This window comes from Solenopsis invicta, chromosome 14, assembly GCF_016802725.1.
Source record: "Solenopsis invicta isolate M01_SB chromosome 14, UNIL_Sinv_3.0, whole genome shotgun sequence".
In the NCBI taxonomy this organism is placed as follows: Eukaryota; Metazoa; Arthropoda; class Insecta; order Hymenoptera; family Formicidae; genus Solenopsis; species Solenopsis invicta.
This window is the reverse complement of record NC_052677.1, coordinates 13,955,248-13,979,886: the sequence shown is the minus strand read 5'-3', so window position 1 is coordinate 13,979,886 and position 24,639 is coordinate 13,955,248. Positions and strand designations below refer to the sequence as shown.

The 24,639-nt window shown below is 32.4% G+C and overlaps 1 protein-coding gene and 1 long non-coding RNA gene across 3 annotated transcripts; one reads left to right on the top strand and one right to left on the bottom strand.

The window, feature by feature from the left end:
* Positions 1-1,706: 1,706 nt before the first annotated feature.
* On the bottom strand, positions 1,707-24,524 carry LOC105196205 (DENN domain-containing protein 5B). 2 transcript variants are annotated; one of them, XM_026137404.2, is made up of 20 exons: positions 24,030-24,524; positions 14,754-14,863; positions 14,162-14,382; positions 13,652-13,846; positions 12,594-13,065; positions 12,324-12,460; positions 12,059-12,246; positions 11,813-11,982; positions 11,517-11,728; positions 11,205-11,411; positions 11,104-11,112; positions 10,700-10,874; positions 10,132-10,396; positions 9,159-9,266; positions 8,421-8,685; positions 7,958-8,225; positions 7,380-7,692; positions 6,862-7,038; positions 6,437-6,662; positions 1,707-6,342 (listed from the first exon to the last, which is right to left on the bottom strand). In XM_026137404.2, exons 1-20 carry the CDS (start codon positions 24,145-24,147, stop codon positions 6,153-6,155), a joined length of 4,026 nt encoding a protein of 1,341 aa, XP_025993189.2. In that variant the 5' UTR covers positions 24,148-24,524; the 3' UTR covers positions 1,707-6,152. The 2 variants fall into 2 exon arrangements, with proteins under 2 accessions (XP_025993189.2, XP_025993191.2); XM_026137406.2 differs by lacking the exon at positions 11,104-11,112 and having other exon boundaries at positions 24,030-24,523.
* LOC113004358 lies at positions 9,356-12,725 on the top strand. The gene is made up of 2 exons (XR_003268987.2): positions 9,356-9,651; positions 12,093-12,725. It is a non-coding gene; the product is annotated as an uncharacterized LOC113004358 (long non-coding RNA).
* Positions 24,525-24,639: the final 115 nt, after the last annotated feature.

Genomic DNA, 24,639 nt, shown 5'->3' with positions numbered 1-24,639 from the left:
AGTTTAAGAATAATGAGGAAGTGTATAAATGAGTAAAAAGAAATTATTTTAAACGATAAAATAAGAGAGAAACTAAGAAATTAAGAATAACAAAAATTGTCATTAATGCTTTGCTTTTTTTATTATGTTCAAATATTTAAAAAGTGCGTGTTATGCAAAAAGTGCCTAAAGCATGTGATTATTTTGACATTTATAATTAAATAACAAAGCTTTTAATTGTTATTCTAATTTTGTTATTGTTGAGTTTGTATTATTTCAATATTTACGTAAAAAATGAATATTGAAGATAAAACACGTAAATATATTTCGACATTAAAAAACAAACCATTTAATGTAATGCAATGATCCTTGATTTCTGTTTTATTTTATCATCTAAAATTATTCCTTCGCTCTGTTTTCTTTGCAGAATATTCTACAAAATATTTATCATAAAATTTATACATTTCACAACTGCAACTCCACTTATCATGATCATGCAAAACGCAGTCATGAGAATGTCGATATAAAAAGAACACGATTAATTTAGCTTTATCGCGATATTTTTTAAAATCAGGGTTAAAACTATATTATAAATTATTGTCAAGTATATTATCAGTAAAAGCAGAATGTTCTCCTTCCTTTTTAATTACAATACCCAGTATCCTGCATGTGGCCAACTTCATTTTTTCAGGAAAGAGAGTGGAAGAATAAGACGAAATAATGCGTTTAGAGTATCGATAATGGAGTCGGGTTGTCACGATTTTCCAAGTTATCCAATTTAACGGCCACAGCCAAAAGTATCTCAAAAGAAGGTTCGTATAACTTAGGAAGAATTGATACGGTTGAGGGAAAAAAATACCTTCAGGGACATCAAAATCTTTAAATAAACGAAAATAGAAGATTTGGTCACCGATATTATAATTAAATAAGTCTAACATTATGCTCAGGAAAAAAAATATTATTCGATAAGCAGTAATCGCTGTTGGACCGAAACCATTCGTTGATAGTTCGATATTTATCCCATACTTATCTATTAACATCCACATTACATCCTTTATTATTTCGTTTTGAAGATCAAATTTTATTATTCTAATGTCATAGTAGTACATAATTTAGATGACAACACAGAGGCTCATGTTATTAGTGATTTCAATTGTTTGTGGTGTTGCATCGATCTCATCCTCATGTGGAAAAACAAGTGTTTTCAAATTGCTAGAATTTTCCCGAGTACTTTGTGCAATAAACGAATGTTTTTCTTTCATGTGCTCAATAATCTGTCTCGGATTAAATTTCAATTCAGGGTAAACTACATTGGTTGGGGGGAAATTACACAGATTATATTTCTTGTTATGAATATGAGATTGAAAAAAAATAAAAATGTGAACAAATTTTTTCGATTAACTTATACTTTATTTCAATAGAAATATATCAATCTAAAGATAAATATGTCATTTGATCCATTTGCGATTTTATAAAAATTCTTGCCTCTTGTACTGGAATCATGATTAAAATATATATCTGCATATACAGGGTGTTCGATAATGGTTGTCCTCACATTTTACCATAGGAGCATTTACCGACGGATATATATTTCTAACATATTATTGTGTTAGAAATTACAAATGCGTGCTCCTATGGTAAAATGTGGGAACAACCATTATTGAAAATCCTGTATGTGTAAAGTATACATATTACATAGAAGGCAAAAATTAATAAATTTCTTCTAATTCTTGTGATAATGATTTATTTCTACTGTACATAATATACCTTACAAAGTATGTATATATACACATAGGTGTGCATGTATCTATGTGTGTATGTGTATGTGTGTGTATATATTATACATATCTAATCAGGAAAATGTTAGCTGAACATCGACAAAAAGATTGAATCAGAAAATGTTAGCAGATCGATCACATCTGTGGTCAGTCTGCTTACGTTCTGTAAATGAACCTGTTTTATGACATTCTATGCCACACTGGCAGTAGAAATCAATTAGTGCGGATTCTACTTGATTTCTGTCGAAATCTGTTATCAGATTCTGTTAACAGGATGTATTTAATTTCTACTGTCAATCTACTGGCATAGAATATCATAGAAAATGTCAGATTTCTAGCAGCATTTTGCAGATATTATAGATTCTGTTGTCCTTCTGGCAGAAATTTATAGCAGATTCTATGCGTAATCTAGCTATTTTTTTAGGTTTAGCCATCAGAGTGTGTGTATGTGTATACATCTTACATGATGAATGCTTTGTAAAACTTCTTGTACAATAGGGGAAACTTTATAATTATTTTCACGTATATACAGCAGAGCAATAATTTCGTAAAGAGTGGGATACGAAATTATTGAGAATTATAGGCTACAATAAATATTGAATTTGCACGGTTAATGAGCTCACGTGGAAGCATCACTGCCATGTATCCTCATCGATGCCGCCTATATAATATAGCTTTGTTTGTACAATTTTGTACTGCACGAACCGGTTATATTATACATTTTACAAGGTGCACATAATATAACACTAATGAAGGACACATACAGTGTGTATTAGGCAATAGGCGAATGAAAACTTAGACGTGATTCTAGACAATAGAATAAGATAGAAATCAAGCTTGCGATTAACTTCGTTTTTTAGTTATAAGCATTTAAATATTTATGTAAAAGTACCTAAAATATGTGATTATGCAGAAATTTAATTATAATTAAAAAATGAAGTCTCTAGCGACTTTTATTCTTGATTTTTATTTTCGACTTTGTAATTCTTAATTTTTTAATATTTATGTAAAAAGTGCTTAAACTACGTAATTATTTAGACATTTATAATTAAAAAAAAAATAAAGCATCCGTATTTTAGTTATCTTGTTTTCTATTTTATTTCATCATCTAGAATTATGCCTTAAATGGTCTTCTACCCGTTGACCCGAACACCCTGCATATTTCGAAAAGTATTTATATAAAATGTTTGTCATGAAATTGTTCGATCTCATATACAACTGCAGCTCCACTTCAACGTGATTATATAAAATCCAGCTACGAGGATGTACCTTGACATAAAAGAGACATGATGTACACTTACAAAAGTAAATTAGTCGTCAGTCTAAAATGATCACAATATATATCAGCTACATAAGTTTTACAACAACACTATAAGTTTTTTGCTTAACAAATGTGACGTACCGATTTAAAATCTTAGAATCTTTTCGCAAAACAAATTTTTTTTCTTCTCGCTAGAAGACAATTAGAATAGAGGCGAATTTCCTTAAAATGCATTTTTAAAACAAATAACTCTTGTCTTTTAAATACCGCAGTGTAAATACATTGCTAGCTAACTGATTAAAGTGCGGTCGCGAATCCTTGACGACGTAACATGAAATATTTAGGTCTTTGGAACTAAAAAAGAAAAAAAGGAAACAGGAAAGTATGTTTGTTATGCCTGGACTTCCTGACCTGGCTACGATATTATTAACTTAGCTTCATCTCGGCATTTTTGAAAATTAAAGAAACTAATAGAGGCGGCCTGTAAACATCGGCTAGGTCATCCAATTTAATGGCTACAGCCATGAGTATCGTGGAGGAAGAAAGTTTATTTAACTTAGGTAGAATTGATACATTTAAAAGCAAAAAAGGCTTGCAGGAACATTAAAATCTCAAAATAAATTACAAAGGAAGGAGGCATAGCTACCGATATTACAATTAAATATATCCAACGTACGTTCAGGGAAGAATACAATATTCGATAAAAAGTGACCGCTGTTGGATCGAGATTCTTTGTCTGTAAAGATCGGAATTTATCCCACACACATCTATCAATCTCCTTATTATATCATCTATTGATTTGTTCCGAAAATCATATTTCCTAAAGTAGTAGTAGCACATGGTTTAGAAATCGACATAAAAAGGCAAGTGTTTTCAAGTTATTGATATTATCCTGGCAAATAAGTTTTCATGATTTTTAAATACTTAAAATATGTATTTTAAGGAAATCTATAATGGAGTACTATGTATATCTAAGCAACTATATATATCTACATATATCGTATATACCTGAGATTAGCGCGTTACAGAAATATTACTTTGCACAAAATACTTTTGATTCCGGAAAGTCTGTTAAAGTTAGTTTATTTTCAAGGAACTTACACTCTTCGTAGCAAATGTTGAAAAGTGTTTTCGACAATGGAAGTTTAACCGGCAAATGAAGGAAAGATTATAACGTATACATCTAGACTCTGTGCATCAGCCATATACCTTGCTACAATTACATAATGAAATGCAGGAAATTAAAGCAATAGAATGCATAACAAAATTATTCCAACTTCTATTTTGGTTCTCTTACTTGTTATATATATATATATATATATATATATGTGTGTGTGTATATTTATCTGATTTATTTTAATCTTGTATATTTATGTATAGAACAAAAGTAAATTAGAAAACTAAAAACGATATTGCATCACATTAAATATAATATTCACATTATACGTTAAATCGTCAAGGACTTTGAAATGAAATATATATCAATATTAAAATTTTGGATGGATATATATAAGTGCATATGATCATAATCTCATATTTGGCCACGATAACGAGAAATTCGCCACACAATGCGTATAACATTGTGAAATTAAGTATTGAAAGATGTATCAAACACGATTCTTAGTTCTTAGTTATCTAATGAAGTTCTGAGTCAATGAGAGACACTCGATTGTACTTGAGGAATTATTTTTTTACAGTGTACAATATTATCCCATTTTATGAGTTTACAAAAACTAGCTGAGTATATCAAATTTATAACGATATCAATACCTTCTGATCAGACAATATTTGATCAAAAAGTTTCGCCCGTTCATGTTTCTTGTTTCATGAGTATGAGATTAAAGAATATCGAAACAAATGAACAAATCTTTCTAATAACTTATACTTTGGTTTAACAAAAATGAACAAAAATACGCCAAACTAAAAATGCTTACGTTATTTGGTCCATTTATGATAAAATTCAATTCAGTGACAATTCTTGCCCTCATGTACTGCAATTATGATTAATATAAATTTTTTCTGCATAAATAATTAGATTATACATTAAATAAATAATAATTATCTCAAGTATAAATCTGTTAAGTATCCAGAGGACAAAAATAGTTATTTTAATAAAATTATAAGATTTTCGTACGTATAATCCTCGGAACATATACACCTTAAAGTTGCATGTACAATAATTATACATATAACATAAAAATGTCATGTTAGTACTCATGTTTGATAAAATTATATTCGATTTCAAGAATCAAAGCACAGCCATTAAAAATAATTATTATTTTTTGTCTTTTCTATGTAAAAATCATTGTCCAAGATTCATCCATCAAATTATGTGTGGATATTTTGATAATTCTTCGTACATATTAGAAAACTTTCTATCTTCGCGCGGAAGAAAAAAATCATCGTTATTCCACATGTATTAGTATAAAAATTATTTTAAAAAATATTTTGCATGCATTAAAAATATACAACACGTAATGATAAAGAAACTTAATATCTAACTCAATAATAATGTAAAATGATATTGATTAAATAGGATCACATCTTTGGTACACAATTTGTCATTATCAATATTTCAACGAACATCACTTTTACCGTATTAATAACTATGGCAAGATCGGGCCAAATATATTCTAAATTATACATTAATTTCTTATCACTGACGATAATATCGTAAGCTTCAAAAACCTGAACGAGATTTATGTTGTTGTTTAATGTTACATCTAATAAATTTCTCGTTAATCTCTCGCCGCTAACTTGTTATTCGTGAAAGCATATTGTACAGCCACATCCCCATAACAGTCTTCAGTTTTAATATTAAATCCATCTAATCTCTCTTAATAATGAAATTTTCCAAGTTTTTTTATCGTCCCATATATAATAACAATCGAGTTTATTTGTTATTGTTTAGTTAATCAATTTTTTATCAGTTAATATCTGTTTCTATATATGCAAGGCTTGATCGTCCTAATTTCATTAATAATTAAAAACATTAATAGACAGTTTCTTACTGATAATCTTGGAAAGTCGGACGTATCATTTGTGAGAGAAATATTTCACGATTCGCAACATTTGTCAAAAGAACATGGAATATTTGCAACGAATTAGTGTACATTGACACGTTTTGGCAAATACTAACATATACTTGAAATTCCATGAGTCAAGCTCTTCTCGAGAACAATATGGAACTCGCTCAACGGCTCAAGAATATGAATAAGGAAGGTCAATAATGTGGGATTTCTCAAAAATGAATTCTCTTCGTACATATCCATTGTAGAACGCGCATCACTCATTGGCCGCAGCATTGGATGAAGAAGCTGCTCTCTGAAAATTACATTAACACGCAAGCTTAAGTAACAACAAAAGATGAATTGAAAATGGACAATATCTCATTAGTAAAAATATTTTATAAATTTACCTCACTGCTAAACAGATAAATAACTGAAATTTTCCATCTTTTCCTAAAGTTTGACTAAACATATTGATTTGATCAATGAGATGACAATAGCATCTCAAGATCGTAAATCTTTGGCTGCTTTCTGTGTATACTCTTCTATCTCGGTTGAGTCTTTGAGAATACTCGTCCATTTCCTCCTCGTCCATTTCCTCCAGCAAAGAAATCTCGAAATTTTCTTTTACACGCACTGCAATAGTTTTAATTATATGTACACTTTTCTTTATATTATATATATCAATTTGTGACAATCGTAGCGCAAGTTGACTGATTTAATATAAAATTTTCTGATTGGTTGTTTCAATGGAAAAACTTGTAAGATTTTAAGTAGTAGTAATGATATATATAATATCAGTTTTGTCATCAAATATGATCAAATTTATACTTACAGAGGTAATCCCACACGTAAAAGTTTCTTCCAAATATTCTCTGATTTTTAAAGCCAAATAAAAATATCTGTTCCAAGGACGGCACCAAACCACCTTCTCCGCATAATAGTGCTGTCAAGGAACCATCTTGACATTCTCTTCTATAGTGATATTTAACTATTGCGTTAACAGCTTCACCTGTAATATCATATTTAATACTTTATTCGTATTATTTTATTTAATTCATATCTAATAATTTGGATTTTAAATTAATTAAAATAAAAATTTTTTAATCTTTTATTTTGTCACGTTATATAAATTTTTTTGTACATTAATAAGAATGTAATAACAAGCTCTTTTTACTACTGTATTAAATAATTTATTATACTGCAAATAATGCAATAGTATCGCAATTTACTAAGACATTAAATTAATTCAAATTAATATTAGAAATTAACTTGAATTATAACGAGAATAATACGGAAGAATAAAAAAATACAATATAAAAACAAATAATAGTAATTATAATATTAATTTACCGAGCATGTGTTGCAGTTCAACTTGCGACAATATAGGACGTCTAGGTATACTCGGGGATCTACATCTTGGCGGTGTGGAGCACGATTCTACTAACTCTTCACTATCAATACTTCGAGGTACTAAAGCACCTACTAATAAACGTTCGGTAGATCCGTCATCTATTCCTCTGCCAAGCCAACGACCACAGGGAAACTTAAATGTATGTCCAGTTACTTCATTTCTCACTACAACGTGTTCCACCATCCATTTGGGCGATAATCCAGTATTATCATGTCCAATCCGTAACGTAGACAACACACCTAAATTTTTATGCTAAAACAGAAAAATAATTAAAATGTATGAAATAACATCTATATTACACAATATTAAATTTAGACAAATGTTCTTGTTAAAATGTTAAAAAGAAATATTCATGATTGTGTAGATTGTAGATTGTTAAAAATTATAAAATAATTTCAGAATTCTAAAATGATTAGCCCAATTAATTTAAGTAGAGTTATTTAATTTAAAAAAAAATTAATAATTTTATGTAGTTATATAAACAGTAGTATGATATAAATTAAATTAAAATACTTACATGAAATACAAATTCAAGTGCTCCCTTTGGTATGGGTACAGGATTAGTTTCGCAGAGTGTACCAGAAATAGCGATCCAACTATTAGCCGAAGTTGTGGCAGCGCTTGCCTTTCGACTGGGAAATATCACAACTCGATAGGGTAACTTCGTCGTCGGATAGTTATTCGTGAAGCAGAAATAGTCAACAGCATTCAGTGTCAGAAGGTGATACAAGAATTGCTCTTTCTCTTCTTCACAGCGTAAGAACGCTGATCGCTTGTATTGGCTCCTAATAAATTATAAATTAAATCTTATAAATCATAAAAATAAATTAGTTTAATGCTTAAAGAGATTCTTATATGTGAGATTATTAGTTGTGTTTAATAATATTAAATATCACTAGCGTTATTAGTAACTAGATAATATTAATAATTATATATTATATGTACAAATAACTGCATTTTTAATAATTCCTAAAATGTACCTCAATAGACCAGTGTCCGACAGTAACGTCTTCAAATGGCGCGACAATAATTTCTTCTCGAGCGCTAACCGCACCCACGCTCTTGCATATCCAATATGTGTTTTAATATCAGTCATCGCTTGAACGTTGCGAATGTCAAAGATTAGAGAATCCGGGAGAGGCCTCAAGTGTTCAGGACCGACGGTTTTCCTTTCACCGGGAGATTTGTGCTTATCCGTACCTCTTGTGGGTGAAACGTCCGTCTCCAATTGCAAATTCGACAAATCTATCACAATATAAAATATTTTAGATACAAGTATTCTTTGAGTTAAGCAAAGAAAGCTAACAAAATACAAGCAAAGACAACATATTCTATTTGGTTGAACATTCATCTAATTATATTTAATATATATTTTTATAAATATAAATTCGTGCAGAAAATGCAGTACCATGCTTCGTAAGAACATTCAGGAAGACGTATATACATACTCATCTTTATATATAATTTGTATCGAAATACATTATACACACACACGCACACGCACAATTGCATCGTAACAATCTGACATGCATTCTTTTCAATAAAAAATATTATTGGTAAATTTTTTTGAAAACCATAATATTAAAATAATATATAATGACAAACATCATTATGAAATGATTTGTTAATTGAGCATTCACGAGCTTAAAAAAAAGAAATAACGCTAATAGAATTAGTTCATGAAACTATTTTTGCGGCAAGCCGATATCGAGGCTTACCATTAAAATTGTCCTTGATGTAATAAGCAATTTCAATAAAACTTTTGCCCCTCAAAGATGAAACCAAATGATTCCGTATCCCGGAAAATTTATTCAGAGATTTCTTAGCTAGTTATAACATAAAAAAAAAAAAATAAAAGAAAGAAAGAAAAATTAAACATATAACAATAGTAAACAGAATGATAAAATCGCTTACATCATTGCCTAATTTAGACTTTAAGCGCATTAATATCAATTCCTTTTTTTTGTTATCAAATATTCGAATATCAAATCAAATATACTAAAATAATATGTGCAAAGCGTAAACACGTAATATCAACAGTGTTTGGTAAATCACTTACAAAACTAATAGTGCGGGATATCGATACGTACGAAGAGAACACTAATCTCTACTTTATAATCACTACTTTATCTTATTGTGTAAAATGGAGACACGTACAATCGAGTCGTTTCCGCAGCACGGACCACGCTAGCGCTGCATTTCCGCAAAATAGTAATAATTTTATATAATTTGCAATCGATATATTATTCTTTCTCAACAGAGAATATACAACAGTGTATATGTCGCAGGCAAATAGCAATTTTAGGAAAATAGTATCTGACTAGGCAAATAGCATTTGCCAGGTTAGGTTAGGTTAGAATAAATTACATAATTTTTGTGTTTTTAAAGCAGGCATTTTGTGTTTTTAATTCTCTACTTTAAATACACAACATGCCTGCTTGAAAAACACAAAAATTCTATAATTATTGGGTTTTTAAAGCAGGCATTTTGTGTTTTAATTCTAAGCTATTTGACCAGGCAAATGCTATTTACCTAGTCAGATACTATTTTCCTAAAATTGCTATTTGCCTACGACATATATACACTTATCATATTTATCGCGCATGATTATAAGATATAACAATATAAAAATACAATATTAAAGTAGATTAAAGTGCAATATTTATGGAATTTAAGACATATGCATCTTACCAGGGGAAAGAAAGTTGGGATCTATAGACTTAGTCGCATCATTACATTCTACTGTTTCGTAGTACATAGTCAAATGCGACCAAAGAGCACTCTTGCCCTGCTTGTTTTGTAATCCGTGGCTCCACACGCGTTCCAACAAATCACAGAGACTAGCGACTAAAGTGTTTTCTTCGACGTCAGACAGAGATTCACCCCCGTGACCAAGCGCGACAGCTTCTGATCCCATCTTCTCTACTAACATTCTCTTTGTCTTGGATTTACAATCCTTAAAGCAAAAGTGACATTCTCATAATGACAATTTTACAATTGTAATATAGATAGGAATTATAATAATTATATTGAGTTTGAAAATGTATATTAAATTTATATAAAATAAATATAATCCTTATCAATTATAATGTTTCTTCGCCACTAGTTAAATGTAAATATCTTCAAAAATTAATTAAAAAATGAGTTATATATCACATTAAAAAAAATTATAGAAAAAATTATAAAGAAAATGATTCTAGATAATAAATGTACACATAAAATTTTAATTATATTAAATAATATTCATAAGAGTGAGTACCTTGAGCAATTTTTCTACAAATGTCCAATTAGCTTGTGCTATTAAAGCGGGGCTCATGTCCGCCGAGAGCTTAGTTTGAGGTCGAGGTGATTGAGATTCTTGGGATATTGCAGGCTTTCCATTTGTATCCATGGATTTCATTTTGTATTTCCATTGTGTCTGCCCTCTTCTACTACTACAGATAGAAACAATTGATTGATTATACATTTACGCCATTATTAATTTAAAACACAAATTTATAAATACATACAAAAATGCATCTTTAAAGGACTTAGAGCAAAAATAAATCAAGCGCGTAATTCATTCTTGAAATTTTTTCGATTATAAAATAAACCTTATAAATTAGAAATATGATGCACTTTGTTGTAAGTCCTATTATTTTAGTTTGTGTTAAAAGTTCTTACCGAAGTATACTACAGAAAGCATAAAATAGAAATAGCAGATATTAATGAATTTGAAAATTGAGAGATAATATCCTTTGAATAAAAATAATATAATAGTATACCTTTGAGCAGGCTCTTTATTCAACGCGACGTTATCCAGTAATGGAAAACTTCGAAAATATGCAGCTCTATGAGGAAGAATCTCTGTAGGTGGATTTGTTTCAAAATCTATGCTATTTAATCTCTGCTCGAGTATTTGTTGCGTATCTGCGATATTCGTGCAAGGCTCGTATCGCATTGATCGTATGATGCTCTCTCCAACTTTCTTTCTGAAATACAGAACAGATAAAATGTGAATTTTGTAAGATTTTTAAATCTTTATTCTTCAATTATTTACTTATAAATAAATAAAGCATTACATCATTATGACTTACTTTAGAGCGGAGATCCTTTGATCAAAAACTTTAATGTTGCAGTCAAGTTCGCTCCACGTCGACATCACTTTGCTGTCGACAAGAGAAGCGAACATCTGCGTTTCCAGGAATCTCGATAAAAACGGTAGATGCTGGGTTGGCTGATCAGATAAAAACGTGGCCTTGTCGAAAACATGCATACTATCCCTATTGTTTATCCATTCATCCTTATCCTTCAAAGTAAAATTTATTATAATTATAATTTAATAAAGAAGTAGATTTTTATTTTATTTTGTGGAAAAGCTATATACCCGTACCTGACTCGGTTGAATAACAAAATGTTCGTAACTAGAAAACATTTGTACAAAACGGTTCAAAAAGATCTCCCTCATTGCATTATTGAAGATAAGAGTCTCTTGATATTCCTCTTGTGGCGTGAGTATTTTTTCCGTGGTATCTTCTATAGGATCAATATCATCCATGTTGACTAAACAGGAAAAATCAAGAATTTGGAAATACTTCCGATAATAACAGTATTGCTATATATTGAAAAATTGTCTTACCTGTTCTCTTAACAATATCCACTATTCTTTGCAGGTTGTCCGACTGTGGCCCTGGTTCCGGTCGATCCCAATCCAGCACATCGTGCAAAGAATGTTTTCTGCGAGGAAGATGAAAACCAGAACCGGGAAGCGTCAAGCTACTAGTCATGATGTCACCATTATAATAATTAATGACCATGTTATCAGTCCTAAAAATTTTGCTCAATTTAGATGACAGAGTAACAATCAAATTTCCAACACGATCTAAACACAACTAATTACTTACTTTCCTGAATGTGGTATTTTGTACTTATTTAGAAGCGCTCTGATCTCAGTGATAAATTGCATTTTATGAGGAAACACGGGTAATTCTTCCGGAAATTGGCTATTTTGCTTATCTATATCTACATAACAAAGGTTTGCCTGTAATCAAACGTAATTGGCATTTTTCATAATTGTTAAATACAATTGCCTTAATCTTTTATAAAGAATTATTTTTCTTAAATGTAATAAAAAAATAAAATGTAAAAGAAAAGTTTACAAAGAAAGAACGTACTTCGCTAGCGATTTTTAATACACCACCCTCACTGTGCGCATGTAGACCCATTATGAAGGGCACAGGTGCATCGAGGAAGTGATGCAGACTGGCGGGTAATATCGGTACGTAAACATGTTGCCACGAGAAAGGAAACAAAAGCGCCGTTATACACTCCGATACTACCATCAGCTTGTGAAAATCAGCGCTTCTCAAGAGAACTTGGTTCTCCAATAACACGCATGTGAACAACTGAATTAGGCAATCTGCACCCAGCCACGTGAACACATCCTTGAGAGGATAATCCAGCATCGGTAGCTCCAGCGACGGAGATGGTTGATGAATAACCAGTTCCAGCGGGGATTTCGCTGGTTCATCATTAGGTACAAAGAACTTCAACGATTTGCCAGGTAACGGTATCGGTACGTTATACAGAAGGTTATACACATAAGATTCTAAGCTAAGACCAGGTCCGGGATGTCTAGGAACACACCTAAAAAAAATTTGCTGATTATATACATCATAATCTCTAATATTATCGTAATATACATTAGGTTATTGTACATAAATTTTGTCAAGCAAAGTATCTGTCATTTCGAAAAATTTCTGATTTTTTTTCGAACATCTACATTATAAAAGGCTGACATTTCGTTAATTTATCATTAATCAAATATGAAGCAATTATATAAATATTTCAAATAATCAGTGAAATATAAGCAAGTATTATATGGTGCAAGAGTTTTAATTTCACTATAATAATAATAGAAGCAAAAAAATATTTGCACAGCACTTAACAAATATTGTGTTTGCATCAATAATTTGCAGAATTTCGTGCTAGAGAGACAAGCTTAACACAAACAGTAAATTAAAAAAAATTTCCAATTAACAAATTCTTTTTAAAAATTAATTCCTGCCCTTTATGCGTTTATTAACAGATAGTATTTGTGCAGCACTCTAATATTATCGCTTGTACTTCAAAGTGTTCTTATAAAGCATGGTATAAAGGCAGTTATGTAAGAAGAATAGAGCTGTGTCAGCTCGTTTCAATGGAGCTTTATAAGACTCGCGGAATATCTTACTTATAGAGATTAGTGAGGAACATCTTTGCAGCGTGGAGGTAAGGTTGTTGGCATAGCAAGGATATTGATTTGGTCACTAGCAACTTGTCTTTGGTAGAGTCATAGTATCCTAACGCAGCACTGGGCGAATGGGCTGACAATTTAAAATGACGTGGCAGCGATCTCGTGTTATGTCCATCCTGACCCTTCCTCGCACTGAAAAATTATCAAACATATTTTAAAAATTCCGAGGTACTGAAAGACAAAAGAAATTAATATGTGTCTACATGGAATACGAACTTTACATGCATTTTTGTATTTTCTAAATTGTCCGCATTCGAAATGATGATCTTTAGTTTATTAAATTTTTAAGTTTTTAATTTCGCATAAGTAAACTTTGATAAAAATTAGGAAGAAAAAGAAAAATTCTTTTATCAAGAAATTTAATATGGAGAGAGAATTTTTATACATTTGACGTAAAGAGACACACGCGGGTAAACAGAGAAAATTAGAACTGTACGAAAAACGTACGTGGGAGGCGTGCCGTTTTGACCGCTGCTGAGCTCTGTGATGTGCATCGCCTGTAGCGTTTGCATAGCGGCACATATTTTGCGATTGCGGCACTCCTCGTAAAAAACGAGGCTGAATCCGTACGTCCTGTGACCATCTTCTTTCGTGAGGACGAAGGAGTGGAAGGTCGGCTCCACCGAGTGCTTTTGCGTACGAAATCGCAAACCGCTTGGCAGACAAAGCTATTATCAATGTAATCGATAAGTTACTCCCTTCGACTGCGCGAGACACAAATGTTCCCTGAGTCTAATTAGAACGTTAAAGATACTTCGAATCTGACAGCTTTCTACATAACATAGATTAAACTTTATACTTTACATTTAGTCATTAATTTAATTAATTTCATTTTGTCATATTACAACAAGTACGATATATGAATTTGTTGTATTTAATTAATTAATAAATATTAGAAATTAATTTATTTATTAAACTCTCCTTTTTCAACAGTACAGTAACTGAATTATATAATGCAAACAAATTTATATTTATTACTAAATTATAATACGTGACGGAATTGTAATTAGTAATCAGCTGTCCTAACAGATACACGTACCATGCAGACAGCGTGTTCGTCGAATGGATTCCATGGTACCGAGTCTGGATAATGTCCTAATACTTTGCTTTTGTATGCTCGGTCCAGGGGTGTGCACTGCAATGAGTCACCTGCAAAAAAACGAACAAGCCAAATAGACTTAATACCCTTCGTAAATATCAAGTATCGTTCTTAACGACTCGCAAGAAGAATGGCTTCTTGTAGTCACGAACGATAGCTTTTCCACTTAAGCAACGATTAAAGAAACTGCTCGTACGTTCTCTTCGTCACGAATGTCACAGTCAAACGTCTAGTACAATATTTTTTTAGCAGCAATCAAAATATTTTTGATGAAGGAAAAGAAAATTCAGTGCGCGACTCAATCTTTGGCAAACGACGAAATTCCGCCTCTCGCGAAAGAGAAAGAAAGAGAGAGAGAGGGAAGGAGAGAAGACGAGGGAGCGAAAGAGAGAGAGAGATGCTTATCTTACAGCAGAATCAGCAAAGCTGTTATCGAACATGCCACACGCTCCCACGAACCCGACCGAGAGACGATCCAGAAGGCCTTGGCGCTGTTCCAACTGCTACGGAGTATTCCTCGTCAGAATACAAAAGTACTTCTGTACGAAGTTAATCGTTCGTGATCAAACAGCCACCCAAGACGATTTCGCATTTGCGAAATGAGATACGAAGGAAGAGAAACTGTAGAGTGAACACCGCAAATTGCGAAACGTCCTTTGCAACAAGAGTTAATCACAATCAATAAATCAACCAATAGATCATGGTCAATTAAGCTCTAGTTTTCCTCGACGCGAATAAAGAAAAATGAGCGTGAGCTCGTCGTTCTCGGCAACGCAGCTTTAATTCAATTCTATTTTATAAAATGTATAATATATAAAATAATCAGATTGAGTAAGTCAATATATATTTTTTAAATAAAGTTAAATTAAGTTTAATGGCTTATAAAATTAATTTAGTTGCATTAAGATTCAATTAACTTAAGTTAATTTTGAAAAGCATTATTCGTATAAAATTAGAAATTTGTAAATTTTTAAAGTTAGATTACTCAAAACAATTATAACGTGGATCGTCAAACAAATTTAATAGTTTATTTGTAAATTAAGTTTATAGAAATGACAAAGAAATATTGTTTTTACGTAGGAATTTATTTATCTTTTATAAGTTTGTTCTTTTGATTAGATAAATTTATAACATAATAAAAAAATTAATGAATTAAAGTTTATGTATTAAAAAATAACTAGTTAAAGTTAAAAATTAAATTATTTTAAATTAACTAAGTTAAGTTAAAAAAGTTATTAATTTTATTATTTAACTTTTTAACTAGTTATTACCCAACTCTGAAAATAAGATATTGGATAAAAAAAGTTAAACTATAAAATACCCAATTATCAAAAAATGCAATTTATGTGAATATATTTATCTGTATAATTTGCGATATAATGTATTACGATATAACGCGTTTCACATTTTAATTTACTCATATAGAACTTATACTCGAGTCGAATTTGTAGTACAATTCTAATTATATCGCATTTTGGAAAAAGTAACTTTTTGCATTAAATTTTACAATAAATATCGCTCAAAATAAGATCGCAAAGTTTTTTAAATTTTATCTCAACAGTCGAGCTAGATAACGATGAGAACTAGGAAATGAGATTCGATCCGAGCGTTACTTCCGTATGCGAAAGTCTTCCGCGAAGCTTCATAAACCGTTTGCCAACGTTGAACTTTCCTTGGATTAAAGTCGGATAGAACGCACATCCCAAGTTCGTGCTCCGAATTAATCTACATGCATCTCGAGAATCCGCTCTACGCAATAATTCTCGCTGTAGCACACCGCAGTAATTGAATCCTACCTTAAACAACTAGTTCTGTCACATCCTATTATAAAGTTTCTCGCTTAAATTTGCCGCATTTTATTCCCGAAATTATTTGAGAAAACAATAATTTGTACAATAATTATTATTATTAATTACATATTAATATGACAATTTAAATATTAATAAAAACGAAATGTTTTAACACGCTCATGTATTGCGTAAAATATTATAGACAATTAAACGTATCGCTAAAAGTATTAATAAATATATTAAATTAACACGCTCTTTATTTTGCAAAAAAACAGCAAAAATAGTTTGTGTGATTTTTAATAAATTTTAAACACGTTTATTTAATAAATGCAACGGATATGGTACTTTCTATATAAGATGCGTACGTCTAAATAAATGCATGTTGAATTGATTTCAATTTGAGATCTTAATTGACGTTATAAACTGGTCTGCGAGTCAATCTCCGTTTGGAAATGATGTTCACGAAGTAGTCGGTGATAATCGAATGGACTGATTGAGTCGGTCTTCACCAGTTTTGATTAACAGACCGATAGCTTTTTGCAATACCTCAGTTTCGTATCTGCACATATACATGAGATCCCCGAATAATAATAAGTCGCGCTGTGCATCGAATCGCGGTCCAGCGAGTTTTAATCTTGTGCAAAAAATATGTGTGTTCCGTTTATTTTTAGAAAATTGCGCGTCAGATTCTCATACAAGAATCTCTGGTTATTGCAGCAGCAGCGCTATAAAAACTCGTAGCAAGTTTATATAAAATAAATAATTTATATAAAGAATTCGTAATTATTCGTGAATTCGTTAATTTTTATTAAAATTTTATTCATCATCTTCTAATAAAAAAATAAAATTTCTTTCTACACCCAACAAAAAATATTACGATATAAAAACTCGTAGCAAGTTTATATAAAATAAATAATTTATATAAAGAATTCGTAATTATTCGTGAATTCGTTAATTTTTATTAAAATTTTATTCATCATCTTCTAATAAAAAAATAAAATTTCTTTCTACACCCAACAAAAAATATTACGATTCAGCGGCTTACGCAATGACATAAGTTATCGATAAAAGTTATCTACGATCTATTCTATTAAAATCATTGTGTATCGCCTTCAAAAAGCGTGTCATGCGGGTCTGTCGTCATCGTGCTTAATCGAGCGCAGAAAATTGTTCGCCGATTCCTTTAGATTAGTTTAGATAAACGCTCGCTACCGTTACGAGTCTCGCAGTGATGTTTAATAATTTGGTAATATATTTTATTTGTACGTATTTTATGTACGGGAAAAATGTTATAAAACAGCTTACTTTCAATATCGCAATTATCGTACGCGAATCGTGCTGCAACTACGGGCTGAAATCGTCCGTAATATTGCGCACTCAGACTCTTACTGTATATCTGCCTCGTCCCAGTTATTACACGAATATATTGTCCCTAAATCCCCACACACGTGGGTCTCCGTACTTTCTACTCTCGTATACGCATCGTTGCCGAGACGGTCTTATTACGAGTACACTCCTAATTACACCATACCTTATGCGCAACATCAAAGTGCGGTTACTAACGGTAATGGCACGGGTAGTCTAAAAGCGGACGGTATTGCACCGGTTCTTAATTGTTCTACAAATCTTCCTGTAACTGTCTAAACCAATTAAACAACTCTAAGAAAAAAATATAAACTGATGTTATTCGTGTGCAAGTGCATTAAGGATGTATAAAACATTTCAAAACATTGAGAAAATTATGAAAAAATTACAGATTGCTGTATATTGCTTTACATTTGAAAGTAGTAAAAAAAATTGGCAGCGATTTTTTATCTGAAATAATGAAATAAGAAATAATGAAAACTTCTGAATTTTTTTATTTAAGTACTTTAAATATTCAAGATGATGTATGAAAACATTCATTGCGAGATGCAAAGATCAGGTCTGTAAAATAAACAAAATTTATTTATTTATTCACAAAATAACTAAACAGACAATCACAATAAAACTTTGTATAAACCATCTTGAATACTTAAAGTACTTGCACAAAAAAATTGAAATTTTTCTTAATGTTGTAAAAACTAATTTAATTTTTAATAACAGAGTAAATGAACTACAAAAATATGTTATTAAATAAAAATATAATCTTATTCACACAAGATTCATATGTATATAATAGTTTATTTAAAATGTTAATATTAAACGCATTTCCAAATTTTATTTACTTTGCAGGGACTATATGTCCAATATATTCTTAAAAAATTTTTTCCAAAATTTTCGCAATTATTTAAATAGCTTGAAATTTTTGTTAAACTTTTCCCTTCTCTTTTTGTCGCATGCGTGCAATGTTCTCCTTTTTCCACTTCACATGTAATTTATGAATAATATTTAAGTATTGGAGAAATTGTTTCGAGAATGAATTTTTCAACTTATAATTAATTTTTAAATAGATATATACAGTTCAATAACTTCCTGTCAAATTACATTTAAGTATATAATTGTGAAATTATAGCTATTCCGTGGTACCATATAATTTTCACCAAAGTCACTTTCGCAGAGATCATTGATCTCGTTTACGAGCACCCCGAGTACTCGCCTCGCAGATAAACATCACGCGGTCGATTTATATGCATCCGTGGCACGAAGTAAATACAAAATACAAGAGGAGAGTGAACCACGAGCGCGACAAGAGAAAGAAAGAATCACGTCCGAGAAGGAGAAGAAAGGGGGAAGAAAACGAGCAATAAATGAACGATATGCCCCTGTGCCATGGAAAGTATTGATTCGAGAGCATGATGCTCGTACGATGCTCGTACGAGGCATGGAACAAACGAATATTTTCCGTGAATCCGCTTGTGCGTACACGTGTGCACGTACGACGCCCACGCGTGCTTATAAATACATGTGTATGAACCACATGTGTCACGCAACAGTCAGAAAGAGGGGTGCAGACTCTTGCAAATTCATATGGAATACAAAAGATAAGAGAATTACATAGATATTTCTTTTTGAAAAAAAAGAACCTGAGTTAATTTTCTTCATCAGCAGTTTTTAATTGCAACTAATTAGCAATTAATTTTGATTACGAACCAATTAGGGTATTGAGTATGCTGGTGAGTATATTGAGACTCGAATATTTGTATACCGTAAAAAAAAGCAAACTAAAGTTTTAAAAAATAATTTGTTCACAAATTGTAATATGCAGTGAGAAAATTTTAAAAAGTTATAATTAATAAAGCGGAAATTTTTGTGGGAAATTAATTAACTCGGAAGGAAGTTTCTGTGGTTCTTCTGGGATATAAATTAATTTTGTGGAAGTTGGAACTTATTAGTTTTAATAATGTAGTAAAAAGTATATAATTTATGTGTTTTATATTCTTTTCAAGATTTATGTTCATTAGCATCACTCTTGGAAGAACCTTATCTACAATCGTAAAAAAATTATCGTTGACCCTACTCGTACATAGTTCACTGATAACTACATTAAATATGTAATTTTGTGATATTAGGCATCCAAATTTCAGCATAAAATTACTTTCACGCAACAACATTATAAAAGACATTATTTCAGAATAAACAATTCACGTTTAAAAACACTCGATTAGATAATTTATCAATTTAATATTTATTCTAAAACATCTAAAGTAATATTCATTAAATTTCGGATTCTCTTCAAAAATAATTTTATGTATTTTTAAATTCTGTGATTAGCCCTCCCAAAATTTCCATGAAAAATCGACTTTTCTCCTATGTTATTTAATTAAATAATATAAATTATAGCTTATATAATAAAGAATAATTATTAAAAATATTAATTCAAATAACATGTCTATGAACGAATTATTTTATTAATAAACGTTCTGCGATTTCCTTATGATACAAAATTGCACATTACTAAAATACTTGTGAAAAATAATATTTTAGGCTGGTGTTCTCGAAAATCTGGTTTATGGCAGTTTGTTAGAGATGCAATATTGCAATTTTTTTGTTTTATTCCCACATGTTCCGTTTCAAGCTTCCCAAAGTGTCGTATCCGAATAAGTTGCCTCTCCCCTTCTTGCGAGCAAGTATGATGTCATCGTATATAGGGTCATTTGTACATGAAGGGGCTACTGGCACTTAAGTATGCGTTTAAAAGGCGGAAGCGTAGTTATAGGACCAAGTCATACGACGCACATGCACGTAGGCGCACAACAAACGTTTATGTCCCGTAACAAGTGAAGGAAGAAGCATGTTTCTCGTGCCAAAACAGAAGTTTATTGGACATTTAAAACTTTTTAAAAGCAGTAGATGTTAAATATTTCAAAAATCAAAACTTTTCAGAAACTCATTTAGGTAGTAATACAATGTTTTAAAACAAGAACTATAAAACTATAATTACTTAGATTGCTCTTTCGTACAACTTTATTCGTAATTTTTGTAAAAAAAACATTTGTGCCATTGTATGTAACATTTATTTAATGGGTCAACCATTTCTAAATTAATTCATAATAAAATTTGTTATATAGTGATAATTCTAAATTTATCAATAAAATATACAAAAAGTATTTTATAGCAACGATAATATTTCATACCTAAAATCTAACAAACTAAAAATAAGTATTTAAGGGGTGATACGACCCTTCTACAGACCATTGCTCTTTAGAAGTATATACGCAAAGAAGGGTGAGGCCCTGAGTGAAAAGAATGAAGCATGAAAGTGTGGACGGCTAATATTTGCAAAAAAAAAGGAAGAACAGGATTACCAGACAAGTCTGCTAAAAATAAACGCGAAGAAGACAAAACGAATCGAAGAATAAGCAATAAACAAGAAGTATATTAACTTGAGGATTAAAATGTAATACTAATGTGTACCAACAATTAACTTTCTGTGTTTATTTCATGTATACGTTGACCGTATTCAGGATAAAAAAAAATTCGATGTTAAAAATTTATCAAAACACATTTTGTCATATCTTTTATATTATAATTTCACAAAAGACCAAACAAAGTAATGTAATTGTTTTTTTATATAACGATGTAAAATTTTTGAATACTGTACGTGAATTATGTCAACAATACTTTCTAATATCACGAGTATTTCTTTAAAAATGTTCGAAAAAGACTTCGAATACAATCAGAAAGTTAATTAAAGTGTAGAAAAAAAGCAAAGAACGTAATATCCAAGTAGTTTAACAATTATTTGTAAAATAAAACGTATTATAATAAAACTAAAAATTATTTGTATTCTTGCTGTGTATCAGACATTTCTTATGTGGTATAGTGTATAACGGATTTTTCGTGTGTAAGGGGAAATGTTTTTCATTTTATGCTGACGAATATAAAATACTTTTAACGGAGAGTACAGAGCGCTCTCTTACTTGCTCGCTAACTAACCGAGTTATTGCATTCCATTCGAAGCAGAAAATGAAGAAGTACCGTAAAACTGGGTGAAGTGTCGCACTCAACAACCGATATTTGCAAGCGCGCAATTTTGCGGAGAAATCTGCTTGACGGTGATTAAAAAAAAAAAAAACGTTGGAGAAACTCGTAAAAAATGATATAAATTGCGATCACATCGCGATAAATTTTTCGACAAAGTACATTAAACATTTAGAGTAGTATTAATTATTACAAGAATCATTACTTTGATAGAGAAACAAAACTATCCTTTTTTTTATAACTTTAAACTTCTTTCCAAATACGATAATAAATTTCTATCCTATTCTATTCGTACGATTGAACATACATGCGGGCAATATTTTATCTTAAAAAGTTTGTAGATTCAGAAGAAGTCGCTATTAATTTTACGCCAGACATGCACTACTTACAGAAACTTCTACGGAATATCCTGCATAACATAAAATATCCTGTACCGTTCCTCGTACACGTAAACTTTGACCTTACTCTCAGGCTCGCATTACTTTTTTTTTATGGATATTTTTACGCTGTAGATCTTAGCGGCTGCCAATCTCGTTTAAGAGTTAATCTTAAAACCTTATGCAAATTCGATAATTTGATCTTTTTATATGTACTGTTACATCGTATTACAATCGTAGACAAATTTGCTACATTCGAAAGGAAACGTAGACATGTACTTCCGTTAGAATCCCAACTAAATATCTCTCTACCTCCTCTCCCTACATCCATTCAAGGAGGTTTCTCTTTCATCCGAATTTTTCGAGACCAAGATCCTTGGGCAGGCAAGTAGTCTCAATCGTCCGAAGTTCATAAAACAACATCCTCAGGCTAACAGGCGGAACAAGCGACTCGTCATTGGGATACAAGAGCCTTTTTAGTCCCGGCAGATCTCGGGGGAGAGCTCTTTCACCGAAGCGATTTTTTTTTTCCTTTTTCGTGGCAAGCACCGTCCCGGCGTTTTCTCAGGAGGGTCATTGTCTGTCGTATACAACATCGTTCGCGTATTACGAGGCTCCCTGCACGTCCGGTGTGTACGGTAGCCTAACGACAAGGGGGTCAAACGGAGATTGAGCGTGCTGGTCCGCGTGCTGCGAACTAGAATTGCTGTTCGTGAGGAAAAATCAATTGTCAAACGTTCCCTACGAGGAAAAACCATGCCTCCCCACACTGTGCGTCCTTCGTCTCCTTCCTCCGAAAACCTCGTTTCATTTTGAATGCAGAAAGTTTCAAGAAAGTACTGTGCCGAGACCCACTTCTTTACGCTTTATATGCTTAAAGCGAAACACGCGCCTTTCATCCTGTTGATATTTATTCTGCCTCCGTTTCTGTATGTGTGCGTGTGTGTGTGAGAGAGAGAGAGAGAGAGAGAGAGAGAGAGAGAGAGAGAGAATGATTTGCAGAAATACATTAATTCATAAGATTCAAATATGAGTTACGCAACTAGCCCAATTCCGGCTCGGAATGAAATGCATTTTAAATTCAATTTGCGTGTTCATTGTTCGGCTGGATTAATTAAACATCGCGTAATACCGTCCAATTACGTTGCGAATGAGAGTGCCATTTAACTCTTGAATGATAATTGAAGTTTTCGCCGGTCTGTTATCGTAAAAAAAATTTATTACTCTTATCGCGCGCGAAATTATTATTGACACTGAAATTGTCTGACGCATTGGCTTTCGACGTCGCTCACCGAACCGTGTGAATTGATGATTTTGAAACGCACTGTATGTAGTCAATTATAGTCGCGCCCTTCATTTCGAGATCACAGATTCTCCTGCGTATTCATCTGCCAGCTTAGATTACATTTAAAAGACGAGGAATCATTTTTAACAGTATCATTGTTCCTTTGACATTTCGTTTTATCGCGACTATTGAGCTCTATTATCGAGCATTCTCTCCCCCTCTCTTTCTCTCCTCCACGCTCTCTGTCTCTCTCTCTCTTTCTCTTTATTCCACGCTGAGAATAAAGAATCGCAAGATAGAGGTGACGGGAGAGAGGTGGTGACAGCGTGCAAAAAGAAAGCGCGAATGTGGCTAGACTCACCGAAGTACCTGTCCGGCTCAAGACCCGAGTCCTTGTCGAGGCTGCATATGACGAAGTAATCCGCGAATCGCAATGGATGTTGCTCCGGGCCGCGCGTTATCCCCAGACTCCCGTTCATCTTTTCCGACGCGGGTTTCCAGGCAGCAGCAGTTGCAACGCGCTGCCGCTTTACCGCGGGCCACCTCGACCACCGCCGCCGCTGCGCCGCCGCCGCCGCTGCCGCCGCCGCCTTCACGAAATTGATTTCCACATCGCGCACCACCGCGATACGCGGATACTGTCACTTCACTTCAGCCGAGACAACAGCTGAGCGAGCGCGCTGCGTACTACGCGACGCGCACGGAACAACGCACACCGTGCGCTCTGCGGAGCGACGACGACTCGACGAAACGAGACGGGACGGGACGGGACGAACGGACGGAATGGAACGGAGCGGTGCGGTGCGGTGCGGCGTGGTGCACGAACGGCCGCGAATAATTGATCTCTCGTCGCGACGCTCGCTTGAAGTTGGCCGCGCGTCGTGCGCGTGGCGACGACGCGCCACGCGGCGCGCGCGACACACGGCCAACTTCAGCGCCGCGCCGAGATTTGGCGCGCGATTCGCGATTTG

Coding starts and splice junctions, on each gene's coding strand:
- LOC105196205 (XM_026137404.2), bottom strand. CDS start 24,147: ATGAACGGGAGTCTGGGGATAACGCGCGGCCCGGAGCAACATCCATTG. Junction 13,066..13,651: donor TTCCTCACTAATCTCTATAA/GTAAGATATTCC, acceptor AATTTTTTTTAG/GTGTGTTCCTAGACATCCCG. Junction 7,039..7,379: donor TGAACTGCAACACATGCTCG/GTAAATTAATAT, acceptor ATGATATTACAG/GTGAAGCTGTTAACGCAATA.